Source organism: Leucoraja erinacea, chromosome 23 (genome assembly GCF_028641065.1).
Source record: "Leucoraja erinacea ecotype New England chromosome 23, Leri_hhj_1, whole genome shotgun sequence".
NCBI lineage: Eukaryota > Metazoa > Chordata > Chondrichthyes > Rajiformes > Rajidae > Leucoraja > Leucoraja erinaceus.
The window spans coordinates 34,773,326-34,788,773 of NC_073399.1; the positions used below are offsets into that span (position 1 = coordinate 34,773,326).

The following is a 15,448-nucleotide window of genomic DNA, read 5'->3' on the forward strand; positions in this document are numbered from 1 at the left end:
GTTCGGTGCTAAGGAAGTTTGATTCTATCCGTAACTGGGTTAGCTACTTGTGGTCACTCAAACTGCTTCAATATCTGGCTTATTCATTTGGGTTAAATTGCACTTTTCAGGATTAAATTCTCTACACAGCATTGTCTGATCTATGCCCAGTTAACTTTAGAGAACCACAATATGTCATTTATGAACTTATCATTTGTACCTGCTGTATTGTATATTTACACAGATGCCAGTGGTGAAAAGCTGCAGTGTAGTTGGTGCACCAGTGATGAGGGGAATGAATGTCTAGGTGGGGGTGGTTCCCATCAAGTGGACTCCTTTGTCCTCGACAGTGCTAGGTTTCCCGAGTTGTCACGGTGCTACGCTGATTAAGACAAATCGGAGCACAGTGTAGCAAAAGTGTGTTTTATTGAAACCACTTGCTGCCTGCTTGGATTATATATTGCAGCTGTCACTGTTCACTGCTAGAGTTACAAAATAATTCAAAATCCTGTACTTTAAAATAAATGCTTAACATATAAATACATCCATCAAGTACAAAAATAGAAAGAACGCCTCTCAGTAATTGTTTGTTTAAACCTGCCCAAGTAACATGTACCAGAGTGGCAACATTCTCCATTTTCAGCAGCAGTCTGTGGAGTGTGAAGGCACGAGTGAAGGCTGTGCATCTCCATCTGCATCGCTCTCAGGGCTTTGGTTACGTCAGCCCAGCATCTTTGGCCATGCTGTAGAAGATTCCTTTCTGCGCCATGAGTTGGGTGGGAGAGTCAAACTCTGCGACCCTCCCATTATCCAGCACCAACACCCTGTTCAAGGGGGAACAGACATGAACATGATGGATCTGTGCAGAGCTACAAGCACCCCCTCTCCCTCTGCTCAAGGAGCCAGGTGTCATCCCTCGGGCTGCCTCTGCTCCCACACCCCCTGCAGGAGGCCTGGATGTAAGATTGTAACTAGAGTCTGTCATAGAGCACGGAAACGGGCCCTTTCGTTCAACGCCCATGCTGATGAGCTGCCCCACCTGCCCGTGTTTGGCCCATATCCCTCTAAACTTCTATCCATGTACCTGTCCAAGTGTCTTAAATGTTCCAGTACCTGCCTCAACTACCTCCTCTGGCAGCTCGTTCCACAGCCCTACCACCCTGTGCAAGAAACAGTTGCCTTTTGGGTTCCTATTAAACCTCCTTAAACATGTGTCCTGTGGTTGTTGTTGTTCCTCTATTCTGGGGCAAAGTGCATTTATCCTATATCCATCATGATATTATATACATTGATAAGATCACCCTCAGCTCCCACCCTGCCCAACCTCTCTCTAGCTCAGGCTCTTGAATCTCGGCAACATCCTACAGCAGGGTGACCAAAACTGAACACAATACCCCCAAATGCAGCCTCACCAACATCTAATACAACTGTAACATAACCATCCCAATACTACTGACTACTGAAGGTAAATGTACTCTCTACTTGTGACACCACTTTCAGGGAACTATATTACATCAATCTGCTCTGACACTCCCCAGCATCCTGCCATTCACTGAAGATCTACCCTGGTTTGACTTCCCAAAATGCAACAACTCTTCATTTCTCTACCTCAAACACCAAACTGCTGAATCCTGCTGTAACTCTGGGTTGTGTACCTGTTGTAATCCATGATTGTGTTCAGGCGATGAGCAATGGTGAGGACGGTGCAGTTGTCAAACTCTGTGCGAATGGTCGACTGAATCAGGTCATCTGTCTCCAGGTCGACGGCAGCAGTGGCCTCGTCCAGGACGAGAATCCGAGTCTTCCTGAGGAGCGCTCTGGCCAGACACACCAGCTGCCTCTGTCCTACACTACAATAGCACCAGGAGACAGACAGACAGACAGACAGGCGTTCATTAATTAATCCTCAACTATAGGAAGGACAACATTCATCTGGAACCCGTGCAAACGATTTGTAGATGTCACTGGATTCTGTGATAAAAGGAAACATTGGGTGGGCTGTAGTAGAGGAGGCTGAGAGATTTATAAATTCACAAGGGGCATAGATAAAGGTGAAAAGCTGCTGTCTTTTGCATCTGGCAGGAGAGTTTAACACTAGAGGGCAGACATTTAAGGCTAGAGGAGAAAAATCTAAAAGGGGGACATTTTTCACACAGGATGGTGGGTGTATGGAATGAGCTGCCAGAGGAAGTGTAGAGGTGGGTAAAATAAAGACATTTGAAAGATACTTGGGTGAGGATATGGACAGGGAAGGTTTGACGGGATCTGGGCTAAGTATGAGTATGTGAGACTAGATTGGTGCAGCATCAGGGTGAGGAGAGAGAGAGAACCAGTTACAGAAGGTGAACGGTTCCTTGAAGTTAGAAAATTCCATGTTCATTCTTGGGTTGCAGGTACCCGGGCAGAATGGGAGGTGCTGATGCTATTGTTTGCATTTGGCCTCCTTGGCTGTGGCCAGTGTGGGAATGGGAATTAAATGGTTTGCAACAGGCAGCTCCAGATGGCCACAGCTGAGAGTGTAAAGGCAGGTGGCAGGGTTGTCACCTAGTCTACACTGGGTCATGTTGATAGACACCACATAGAGAGTAGGTGCAGGTGAACCTCAGTCTCACCTGGAAGGGAAGTTGGGACAGGTGACGAGGGAGGGGAGAGGGAACGAAGGAGTCGCCAGAGCAAATAACCAAAACTGGTGGGTGGAGAGCAAGCTGAGACGGGCGGTGTGGGGAACAGTGAGTGAATGCCTCTTGTCCCTGGGTCCTGCCTGGCGTCGGTTACCTGAGGTTCTCTCCTCCCTCAGAGCATTCGTGTTCCAGCCCCGTTGGCAGACCCTTCACAAACTGTTTGAGGTGAGAGAGTTCCAGCGAGCTCCACACCTCATCATCCGAGTAGCGGTCAAAGGGGTCCAGGTTCATCCTCAAGCTGCCAGAGAAGAGCACGGGGTCCTTGAAGGAAGAGGGCAGAGGGAGCGAGTTATCAAAGGCCAGTCTGCACTGAAACACCATCAACTATTTGCCTGGTGTCAACTTAACGATCAGCGGGAGCTTGGATAGTCACAAAGTGCTGGAGTAATTCAGCAGGCCCGGCAGCATTTTTCTCCAGAGATGATGCCTGACCACGAGGGAGGTGGGCCATGGAGAAGGGACGGGTGTGTTAACGGCAGCACTGTGCTAAATGACTGGCCATTGGTGTTGTGGGACCTGGCTCTGTCTGGGTGGAGAGGAGAGACCAGGAGGCGGTGCTTACCTGGGGGATGATGGTGAGCTTGGAGCGAAGGTCGTGGAGTCCGATGTCAGCGATATTTACACCGTCAATAGCGATCCCGCCATTTGCTGCCTCGATGATTCTGAAGAGGCAGAGAGTCATGGAGGACTTGCCTGCTCCTGTCCGCCCAACAATGCCAACCTACAGTAGACATGGCAGTGGTCAGCAGGGGTACAGCAGGAGTACAGCAGTGGGCAGCAGGAGTACAGCAGTGGGCAGCAGGGGTACAGCAGTGGTCAGCAGGGGTACAGCAGGGGTCAGCAGGGGTACAGCAGGGGTACAGCAGGGGTACAGCAGGAGGGTACAGCAGTGGTACAGCAGGGGTCAGCAGGGGTACAGCCAAGGGGCATCTCACTCAGTCACCCTGTCACTCTCTGGGCCAGGCCAACATCCGGCACAGAGAACGGGGTCTACCCTGAACACTATTACTCGAAGGGTCATCCTCACTCATCACTGGTTCCCAGACCCCCATCACGTATACCACCTCCTCACCCCAAAACTCCCACCCGACACAAGGCCCCGGTGTGACTGCTCCGACCTCTCCCACACCTGGAGTATTGTGTGCAGTTTTGGTCCCCTAATCTCAGGAAGGACATTCTTGTTATTGAGGGAGTGCAGCGTAGGTTTGCAAGGTTAGTTCCTGGGATGGCGGGACTCGTGCTGAGAGAATGGAGCGGCTGGGCTTGTACACTCTGGAGTTTAGAAGGATGAGAGGAGATCTCATTGAAACATATAAGATTGTTAAGGGCTTGGACATGCTAAACGCAGGAAACATGTTCCCAATGTTGGGGGAGTCCAGAACTAGGGGCCACAGTTTAAGAATAAGGAGTAAGCCATTTAGAACGGAGACGAGGAAACATTTTTTTCACAGAGAGTGGTGAGTCAGTGGAATTCTCTGCCTTAAGTGGAGGCAGGTTCTCTGGATGCTTCCAAGAGAGAGGTAGATAGGGCTCTTAAAAATAGCAGAGTCAGGAGATATGGGGAGAAGGCAGGAACGGGGTACTGATTGGGGATGATCTGCCATGATCACATTGAATGGCGGTGCTGGCTCGAAGGGCCGAATGGCCTACTCCTGCACCTATTGTCTATTGTCACCCCCTGCTCCTCGCCTCTCCATGCATCACAAGGTCATTCTGCTGACACTGGGATGGTCCCCTCCCCCCCACCATCCAACACAAGGCACTGAGCCCACCCCATCTTTGTGGAACCCCGATTCCCTGAAGAAGAATCCTGCGGATTGGACTCCAGTGTCATTATAATCAGCCCACCCTTTTAACCTTCACTCCAACAGCAGCTATTCTTCCTTTAACCATGCTCTTCTTGATATTCACATGAATCCCTTTATCATGTATCTGTACAATGGACGGTTCGATTGTAATCGTGTATTGACTGGTTTACACGCAACAACTGCTCTAAACTCTGATGGTACACGTGACAATAAACAACTAAAACTAAGGAGCCGAACCCTGTCGATGAACACGTCACCCCTTGAGCTGGAGAGGCCGAGCCGACATGTTGGGGAGAGGTGAGAGTGAGCGGTGGTGTCCCAGTTGTGGGGGTGGAGCAGACCCGAACCCAGGGCTCCCATTAAATTCAGCCAGAGATTCAGGAGAAACTTGGCACTCACTCCCATGGGAGCAGAGTCAAGAGTGTTTTATTGTCATGTGTCTCAGATCAGACAATGAAATTCTTACTTGCTGCAGCACAACAGAATATGTAAACATAATACATTATGGGAGAAAGAAAAAACAAGTGTATATACACATGCACACATACTCAATAAATAAACAAATCTAGCGGAGTCAGTTGGGGCATGATGAGAGGGATGGGAGCCTGGAGTAACGGGAGGGTGGGAGGGAGGAGGTGTGAATGTGGGCACAGCCTGTAGTCCAGGCCGCGTGGTTTGTTTGTGGCACCAACCTTCTCTCCGCCGCTGATGCTCAGGTCCAGGTCCTTCAGCACCAGGTCGAGTCCCTCGCGGTAACGCACGCTGTAATTGTTGAACCTCACGTTGCCCGTCTCTGGCCAGGACTGGGCCGGGCGATTTTGCTCGATTACCCAGGGGGCCTGCAACGAACCAACGGCAGCGAGTGGCAACACTTCAATAACACAGGTACATATGACTAGAATAGATGGGCACATTAGGTCAGCCTGGATGCGTAGACACAAAGAACAATAGGTCCAGGAGTAGCCGTTCGGCCCTTCGAGCCAGGACAGGCATTCAATATGATCATGGCTGATCATCTAAAATGAGTACTCAACTATCTAGTAAGCAAAATATGTAAGATCATTAACGTGAAACACTAAGTCTCTGCACATGCTGTCTAATACAGACACAGATAACTGAGGACCAGAGTTAACATAAATCAGAGTGAACCTCTAGCCCACCCCTTATATAACAAGCACTGTAGACTGTTAAATATGTTCGAACCTCTGTGTACACATAAACAGTACAACTACCTCATGCATACAAAACATTCACGCCCTCCACTGTTGGCACACAGGGTCAGCAGTGTTTGCCAATTGCAAATTGCACTGCAGTTACGTGCCTGTGTGTACACTACAGCACCTGTAAACCTGTAATTAGTACCCTCAAGGAGTACAAGGGCTGCTCGTGCTTGGCAATACTGCTGCAAAGAGGCCCAAGGCACACTTGGAAATAACTCGCTGTCCCTTGAATAGGCTGGGACTGTGTACACCAACAGCCTAGTGAGAGTAACTTCAACACGAGAATTGCTGCAGTTCAACATCACTTAAGGACAATAAGGTCAGGAAGTAAATACTAGCCCTGCGAGCTGTAGCTGCTTTACAAAATATACATCCAGTGGCGGCACGCGGTGGTTGGGCCACTAGCTACACGAACTCTCAGCAGTCGGTCACGTGACTGGGCAATGACGGGGGGGGAGTTGTCACGGGGTATAGCAAACCTATTCTGCCTGAATAAAGTAACCCGTTCATTCGCCACGTTTGTTACCTCTACAATACATTATACACCAGCCCAGCATCACACAGAGTGAATCCCAAGTAAGGGCTGTGATGCCGAGGCAGTGACTGACTGAGCTGCCAGGAACCGATCCCACAACGGGACAGTGGGAATTGGGGAACACTGCGGGGGTGGGGGGGGGGGGGGCACCAGTAGCACACACATGGATGGTTCATTTCTCCAGTGGTCCTCAGGACAGGGTCCTGCGCTCAGACATTCTCAGCTGTTTTATTAATGGGTCACCTGACATTTGTGGCGTTACTGGTCCCACGTCCCCTTCACATCCTGGGGGGGGGGGGGGGGGGGGTCACAATTCAGCTGATCCCCAAAAGGAACAGCTGTGGGTCAGGGTTGGGCACCGACCGGGCAGTGACTGAGCGCCCACCTGCCCTCGCCCTCCTGCAGAGCTCAACAGTGCGTGCAAGGGCAGACACTGGGCTCTGCTGCCCATCGACCGGTCACCTACCTCAGTGGGCGATTCAGAATACTCCTTCACTCTCTCCACGGCCACAATGTTGGACTCCAGGTCAGAGGTCATCCTCACCATCCAGTTTAAGGACATGGTGACCTGTGGTCAGACAGAACCTTGTTGACGTTACTCCGATACTGGCCGCCCATCTCCTCCCCACCCACCCCTCCCGCCAATCGCCCCACCCAGAGGTGCCCACATCTAACGGGAACAGCTGGCCAGCTGTGGGCGTCTGTGTCCCTGAACTACCAGGAGAGCTGGCCCCTGAGTAAAACAAAGTGTGGGGCAAGCAGGATGGGGTCTGGATGAGCGGGCTTCACTACACAGGAGGTTGGACAGACATGGATTGTTTTCTCTGGAACGCCAGTGGTTGAGGGGAGACGATAGAAATATATAGATACGGTAGACAGTCAGAACCCTTTCCCCCAGAATGGAAATACTAAAAAATAACTCAATTATACTATGAAAGACTAGTGGGTATGGCGTTATTGTGAGCGGGGCAAAGTATAAAGGAGGGTGGCATGTCCAGCTCCTGCCCACCTCATTGGAGACCCTTGGACATTCTTTAATCGGACTTTGCTGGACTTTATCTTGCACTATCTGTAGACTGGACAGCTTGATTGTAATGTAGTCTTTCTGCTGACTGGTTAGCACGCAACAATAGCTTTTCACTGTACCTCGATACACGTGACAATAAACTGAACTTAACACACTGCCATGGGGGGGGGGGCAGATGCCATAGAGGCATTTAAGAGCCTTCTGGACAAGCACATGGATATGCAGGGAATGGAGAGAACTGGATCATCTGTGGGCAGGGGAGCTTAGTGTAACCTGGCATCTTGTTTAGCACGGACTTGTGGGCCGAAGGGCCCGTTCCTGTGCTGTTCTATGAGCGCAGAGGGTCAGGCAGCATCTGTGGAGGGAATAGACAGAGGATGTTTTGGGTTGGACCTTTCTACAGATGGGGAGATTGTTCACTTGCTGTGCTATCCCATGGGTGATCGAGCCATGGTCCCGCCACCCACCGCTGCTTGCTAGGCTGGGCTGTGATGAGCGCTGGGGCCAGGGGTCTTTACCTGCAGTGCGTAGGACACGGACAGACCCACGATCCCAGCGTTGAGGTGGGCGCGGCCGATCACGGCAAACAGAGCGGCAAACAGCACGATACAGTTGCCGATGAACTCAATGCGGATTCCCAGCCACCTGGGGAAAGGGAACAGAGTCAGAGCACATCCTCCCCTCCCTCCCCCCAAACTCAGGGACGGCATGGGGGCTTGGGCAGAGGGATGACCCAGTTTGGGGCAGAGACCTAGACTGAATGCAGAGGTGATTTACGAGGGCCTGAGCTACAGGGAGAGGTTGGGCAGCCTGGGACTTTATTCCTTGGAAAGCAGGAGTCGGGCGGGTGATCTACAGGATAACATGAGGGGCATAGATAGGGTGAAAGCACAAAGTGTTTTATCCAGCGTAGGGGAATCAAGAGCCAGAAGACTCGGGTTAATGGTGAAAGGGTAAAGATGTAACAGGAACCTGAAGGGCGGGTAGGGTGCGTATGGAACGAGCTGCCAGAGGAGGTGGTTAAGGCAGGTCCAATAACAACACTTAAGACATTTGGAGAGGTTTAAAGGGATGTGGATAGGTAGGTCGGCATGGGCAAGTTGGGCTGAAGGGCCTGTTTCCATGCTGGATGATGATATCACTGTGGGCTTCAGGAGGTGAGGACCAGAGGGACGGGCAGAATGGCCACGATGCTGCCCCACCTGTTGGACACGATGCCGGGATAGTAGGTCTTCTGGTTGGCGTCCACCTTGATGTCGTTGAGGACGATGAAACTGTTCTCCCGGCCGTAGGCACGGATCACGCTGGAGCCGGTGATGGTCTCGGAGAAGTGTGAGTAGATGGGCGAGCGGCTGACTGACTCCAGCCTCTTCAGCTGGCGCGACGTGGCCACATAGAACCGCTGCCAGTGAGAGGAGACGGGGAGGTGAGACGTAGGGGGGGGAGGGGCATCGTTTCCCGACCCCCACCCGGCCCCCAGCCCGGGGCCCAGATGTGGCCAGAACCCCCCCACATAGGGACAGGTCATCAATGATAGAAGAATGAAACCATTCTCCGCCATTCAATCATGGCTGATCCATCTCTCCCTACTAACATTATTCTCCTGCCTTTGGCCCATAATCTCTGACACCCGCACTAATCAAGAATCTCTCTCCACCTTAAAAACACCTGACGTGGCCCCCACACGCTCTGTGGTAATGAATTCCACCGCCCTCTGACAAAAGAAATTTCACCTCATCTCCTTCCCTAAAGAACTTCCTTTAATTCTGCGGCCTCTGGTCCTAGACTCTCCCACTAGTGGAAACATCCTCTCCACATCCACTCTATCCAAAAGCAGCCTGACCAGCGCCTTATAGAGCCTCAGCATTACATCCCTGTGTTTGTATACAAGCCCTCTTGAAATAAATGCTAGCATTGAGTTTGCTTTCTTTACTACCGATTCGACTTGCAGATTAACTTTTTGAGAATCCTGCACCAGCTCCCAAGTGTCATAGAAACATAGAAAATAGGTGCAGGTGGAGACCATTCGGCCCGTGCCTGCCTTTTCCCCATATCCCTTGACTCCACTAGCCCCTAGAGCTCTATCTAACTCTCTCTTAAATCCATCCAGTGATTTGGCCTCCACTGCCCTCTGTGGCAGGGAATTCCATAAATTCACAACTCTCTGGGTGAAAATGCTTTTTCTCACCTCAGTCTTAAATGACCTCCCCTTTATTCTAAGACTGTGGCCCCTGGTTCTGGCCTCGCCCAACATTGGGAACATTTTTCCTGCATCTAGCTTGTCCTGTCCTTTTATAAGTTTCTATAAGATCCCACCTCATCCTTCTAAACTCCAGTGAATACAAGCCTAATCTTTTCAATCTTTCCTCATATGACAGTCCCGCCATCCCAGGGATCAATCTCGTGAACCTACGCTGCACTGCCTCAATCACAAGGATGTCCTTCCTCAAATGAGGAGACCAAAACTGTACACAATACTCCAGATGTGGTCTCACCAGAGCCCTATACAACTGCAGAAGAACCTCTTTACTCCTATACTGAAATCCTCTTGTTATGAAGGCCAACATTCCATTAGCTTTCTTCACTGCCTGCTGTACCTGCACGCCAACTTTCAGTGACCGGTGCACAAGGACACCCAGGTCTCGCTGCACCTCCCCCTTACCTAACCTAACCCCATTGAGATAATAATCTGCCCCCTTGTTTTTGCCGCCAAAGTGGATAACCTCACATTTATCTATATTATACTGCATCTGCCACGCATCTGCCCACTCACTCAACCTGTCCAGGTCACCCTGCAACCTCCTAACATCTTCTTCACAGTTCACACTGCCACCCAGCTTTGTGTCATCCACAAACTTGCTAGTGTTGCTCCTAATTCCCTCTTCCAAATCATTAATATATATGGTAAACAGTTGCAGCCCCAACACCGAGCCTTGCGGCACTCCACTCGCCACTGCCTGCCATTCTGAAAAGGACCCGTTCACTCCTACTCTTTGCTTCTGGTCTGCCAACCAATTTTCTATCCATGTCAACACCCTACCCCCAATACCATGTGCTCTAATTTAAGTCACCAGTCTCCCGTGCGGGACCTTATCAAAGGCTTTCTGAAAGTCTAGATACACTGCATCCACTGGCATCCCTTCATCCATTTTACTTGTCACATCCTCAAAAAATTCCAGATGATTAGTGTCTTTGTGCCTCCGATTTCTCTCCCCATTTAGAAAATAGTCTCCGCCTTTATTCCTACGACCAAAATGCACGACTACACACTTTGCTGCACTATATTCCATCTGCCCACTCTCCCAACCTGCCCAAGTCCTTCTGCAGAGTCCCTGCTTTCTCTACACTACCTGCCCTTCCAGCTTTTATCGTATCATCCACAAACTTGAAAAGCAGCTGCCCCAGCATCAACCCCTGCGGAAGGAACTCCGCTGGTCACTGGCAGCCAACCAGAAAAAGCCCCCTTTATTGCCACTTTGTCTTCTGCCATCCAGCCAACCTGCTATCCACGCTGGTATCTGCCCTTTGATACCGTGGGCAGATGCTAACATGGATAGCATCTTCCTAAGCAGCCTAACGTGTGGCACCTGATCAAAGGCTTACTGAAAGTAAACAACATCTACTGACTCTCCTATGTCTGTCCTGCTATTTACATCTTCATAGAATTCCAGCAAATCTGTCAAGCACGACCTCCCCTTCACAAAGCCCTTCACTCCGTAATTTTATCCTTTATAATGGACTCTAAAATCTAACCGACAACCAAAGACAGACTAACCAGCCTATATCCCACTATTCTGCTTTGCTCCCTTATTATGCAGCGGTGTTATACTGGCAATTTTCCCATCATCTGGAAACACTCCTGACTATAGTGAATCTTGAAATATCACTATCAATGCCTCCACAATCTCTACAGCCACCTCATTCAGAACCCTCGGGTGTAGTCCATCTGTGCAGCTCAGGTGACTTATCCACCATCAGCCCTTACAGTTCCCCAGCACCTTCTCCCTGGTAATATCCACTCCACTAACTTCCACCCCCTGACTCTTCAATTTCAGGCACGTTGCTGGTGTCTTCCACTGTGAAGACTGATGCAAAAACTGCTGTTTCTTTATTCCCCATTATCACTGTCCTGCATCATTCTCCAGATTCCAATGTCTACTCTTGCCTCTTTCTTATTCTCGCTTACAGGCCGAGGCCACTCGGCCCCTCAGGCCCAATCCTATCGTGGCGCCCTTCTGCTGCATGACCGAGCCTCAGCAGTCTGGAGTGGGTAAACCCCCCCCCAAAGGCTCAATGAGGGACCTTTACGTCATTATGCACAAAGGCTGATGCCCAAGTCTGCATTTTACTGAGTCACCTTTTCTACTGAAGAATGTGGAATCCAGCCTGTCAAACTACAGGACAAATCCCACCACCACAACAAGACACAGAGAGCTGGAGTAACTCAGCAGGACAGGCAGCGTCTCTGGAGAACATGCATAGGTAACGTTTCGGGTCGGGACCTTTCTTCAGACTGTGTACTAGATGGGTGAAAGGTGGAAGGGGAGGTGTGGGTGGGACAGAGCCTGGTGTGTGAGGTGAATATAGGTGAGGGGGTGGGTGGCAGATTGTTGACAAAGGCCAGAGACGGGAAGAAGACAAAAGGCTGTGACGTGGGGTGTGAAGCCAGGAGGAGGTGACCGAGGAAGGGGAAAGGGTTAGTGGGTTTCCTAATGTTCATACCATTGAGTTATGTTGTGAGCTACTGAAGTGGAATATGAGGAGCTGTTCCTCCAGTTTGCATGTGGCCTCACTCTGGCAACAGAGGCGGCCCAGGACAGAAAGATCAGTGTGGGAAGAGGAGTTAAAATGAAAGATCTAGCAGGCCTTGGCAGACTTTGGGAGCATCAGCTGCATTCTATCGCTAGTATATCCATGGGCATGGTGGGCAGATGTGCGGGGTATTCCAGCTGTGGCCTCACCAGGGCTCTGCGCAGATGATGCAGGGAGTCTCTGCACTCGCCCCTTGCAGAGATGGCCCACACACCACTTGTCTACCTACACGTAAACTGTGTACATGGTTGGATACAGGTAATGCACACTTTAAAGGCCACTCTGCCAGCACCAAACTGATATCCCACAGAACAGTGACTGTGAAGCATATGGGTGGAAGGTGCAGAGTTAGATGGTGAACTGGAGGGCAGGCTCCATCCTTTGGTGGGTCTCTCTGCACCCTCCATGGGAGTGGGCGAGGACGGGAGGGGGGGGGGGGGGGCTAGTGTGGGGACTGTGAGTGTGGTCACTGGGCCTTTGCCTGCCCCCCTCCCCCTCCCCCACCCCCCAGCTGACTAGTTACCTGAACCAGCCAATAGATGATCAACAAGGGGGCAGTCACAAGGAGGAAGGCAGGAGTGATTATGGAGCAAACCACCAGGACAGTCAGGTTGTACCACACACAGCGGAGCCAAATGTCAATGTCCTCAGGGATGGTGCTGTCAATCGAATCCATATCTTTACCAAAGCGGTTGAGGATTCTCCCGTTGGGGGTCGACTCGAAGAAGGAGAGAGGGCAGCGGAGGAGGTTCTGGAGCAGGGACAGGTGCAACAGGCGCGAGGCCCTGAGCATGCTGTAGCCATGGCTCAGTGCGAAGGTCACTATCATGAGGATGCCTGTGGGCGCGAGAGGGAGAGCAGTGAGAGATAGCGAGCGGCGGGGAAGCGTCTCGTCTACGTGGGGGGGGGGGGGGGGGGGTCACACTGCATGCACTGGCCCCTGCAGCACCACCGCATGCCTCCACCCACCGCAGCTCCTGCACCTTTACTCCAGAATCTGATGTGGAGACACAGAGTGCTGGAGTAACTCAGCGGGTCAGGCAGCATCTGTGGAGAACATGGATAGGTGACGTTTCAGATCGGGGGAGCAGGTTGGAAACGGACCCATCCCAGTCGCCCCATTTCCACTCCATCCACGGGCACCGAGACCAACCTGCTCCCAGCATCAGTGTGACACACACACCTCACCAGGTGAGCAGGGGAGGGGTGTAAGGGTCCGGTGCTTTTAGCCACGTGGTAGAAACAGGGAGGGGGGAGAGGGAGAGGGAGACAGAGAGGGTGAGGGTGAGGGTGAGGGAGAGGGAGAGGGAGAGAGGGAGAGGGAGGGAGAGGGAGATAGAGAGAGAGAGAGAGAGAGAGAGACAGACAGACAGAGAGGATAAAGGCAGCACTGTGGGTGAGGAGAGCGAGAGAAAATGTCCATCAGTCCAGTTGCTTGGCTCATTGTCACACTAGCTGTGAGCTGCTGGGTCTTTCCACCCTCACCACACTGCAATTATGCCCCCCCCCCCCCCCCCCCCCCCACACCCACCCCCCCCCCACACTACAAGACCAGCGGTTGTGGCAGGAGCACAAATGCAACATGCCCTGGGTTTTGTCGGTCAGCCTGAGTCTGGGACCTCTGGCCCGACTGTCTGGGATCATGCCTCCTCTCACCCTCTGCCCCCTCACACTGATAGGGCTAGAACCCGGGCCCCCCCTCCCGAAACCCACCACCGTGCATGTGTCGTGTACAGACGGTCTCTCCCAGCACTGTGCGTGGACAGTCGCTGCCAGCACTCTGTGTGTGTGTGTGTGTGGTGTGCGTGGTGTGTGTGTGTGGACAGTCCCTGCCAGCACTGTGTGTGTGCGTGTGTGCGCGCGTACGTGTGGTGTGTGTGTGGACAGTCCCTGCCAGCACTGTGTGTGTGTGTGTGTGTGTGCGTGTGGTGCGTGTGTGCGCGCGCGTGTGCGTGTGGTGTGTATGTATGCGTGTGGTGTGCGTGGTGTGTGTGTGGACAGTCCCTGCCAGCACTGTGTCCAGTTTACAGACGCACCAATGCACTATCCCACAAGGTGACTGCTAAGCACGAAGGCGCTGCCTTATGAGGAACCTGTGCTCACACTACTCTAATACCTGGAGGAAAAAGTACAGGCAAGCGATGGGGACAGACGGCAGCAGACTGAGTGGGATGGAGTAAGCCAGCACTATCAGTGCGGAGAGCACGTCAAAGAAGCACAGCAACAAGTCCTCCACACAGGCGGGGATCCCTTCGTCAATGGTGTCCACGTCCTGCGAGAAGCGATTGAGGATTCGTCCCACTGGGATCAGCTCAAAGTGCTGCAGAGGGCAGCGGAGCGTTTGGTTAAGCAGGTGAGCATGCAGGAGGTTAGAGGCACGAACAGAGCACACTGCAAACAGCAGCTGCGACTCGATGTAAGACAGGGCGCCTGTTGGATGAGAACAGGGTGTTATTGCCCAAGTCACCGTGGCAGGCTCTGCACAGCACCCGACAACACCTTGCACACCAACATTGACATGCCAGCACCTGCGTCCCACGCCTGTGTGATGGGACATAGAGGGAGCTGGGCTCTGTCTGTGGGAGTGTGTGATGGGATTTACAGGGAGCTACACTCTGTATCTATAGTCCCATGGTGACCAACTTTGCTACACCTGTCCCATTTGCCTGCATTTGGCCTACATCACTCAACTTTTCCTATCCATGAACCTATCCAAATGTCTATTGAACATTGTAATTCTACCTGTGTCAACTACCTCCTGGCAGCTTGTTCCATATACTCACCACCTGCTGTGTCAAAACCTTGCCCGCCAGTTCCCTTTCATCTTTCCCCTCACCTTAATCCCATGCTCCCAAATACCCACATGTCTTATCATGCTCACTCAGAGAGAGTGACCATATGGGCCTGTGCCATGGTGTGCCAGGCACCACTCCATAGCCTAGCTGGGGAATGAGGGGCGGTCATCTGGCAACTAACTGGACACTGGATACAGGCAATGCCAGCTAGCCACAGCGTTCCACATGCAGATTGCCGAATCTCTTCACCACAGTACAATCACATTAGCACCAGTCGCGCTGCTAATATTGACCCGAGACACCAGCAACAGCACCAATGCAGCAGAGGTTGCGCCCAGAGACATTGGGCAGAGCTGGAGCACAGAGACAGCTGGAGCAAGCTCACACACACTCACACACTAAGCCTGTCACCTCATGACGTGGTCCCAGGTGATGAAGCCTCCCACATTACCCCAACTACCACGCTAACACCACTCTGCCCTGGGAAAGTAGATCACCTGCAAGAATCAGTCAGCAAATGTGGTACAGACATTGCCACAGAAGACTGGCCTCAGGATAGGGAGCAGTGGGTAAACTGGGCCAGTGTGCTAA

At 51.8% G+C, this 15,448-nt stretch overlaps 1 protein-coding gene across 1 annotated transcript in view; it reads right to left on the reverse strand.

The window, feature by feature from the left end:
- Window positions 1-386: 386 nt before the first annotated feature.
- The window catches only part of abcc3 (ATP-binding cassette, sub-family C (CFTR/MRP), member 3), a 65,529-nt gene continuing 50,467 nt past the window's right edge, over window positions 387-15,448 (reverse strand). Inside the window, exons 24-31 of the mRNA XM_055654314.1 lie at window positions 8,453-8,652; window positions 7,769-7,895; window positions 6,690-6,791; window positions 5,161-5,307; window positions 3,223-3,381; window positions 2,755-2,921; window positions 1,635-1,829; window positions 387-803 (exon numbers count right to left, since the gene is read on the reverse strand). Coding sequence (XP_055510289.1) covers window positions 695-803; window positions 1,635-1,829; window positions 2,755-2,921; window positions 3,223-3,381; window positions 5,161-5,307; window positions 6,690-6,791; window positions 7,769-7,895; window positions 8,453-8,652 — 1,206 coding nt within the window. The 3' untranslated portion in view covers window positions 387-694. The remainder of the gene's footprint in view (window positions 804-1,634; window positions 1,830-2,754; window positions 2,922-3,222; window positions 3,382-5,160; window positions 5,308-6,689; window positions 6,792-7,768; window positions 7,896-8,452; window positions 8,653-15,448) is intronic.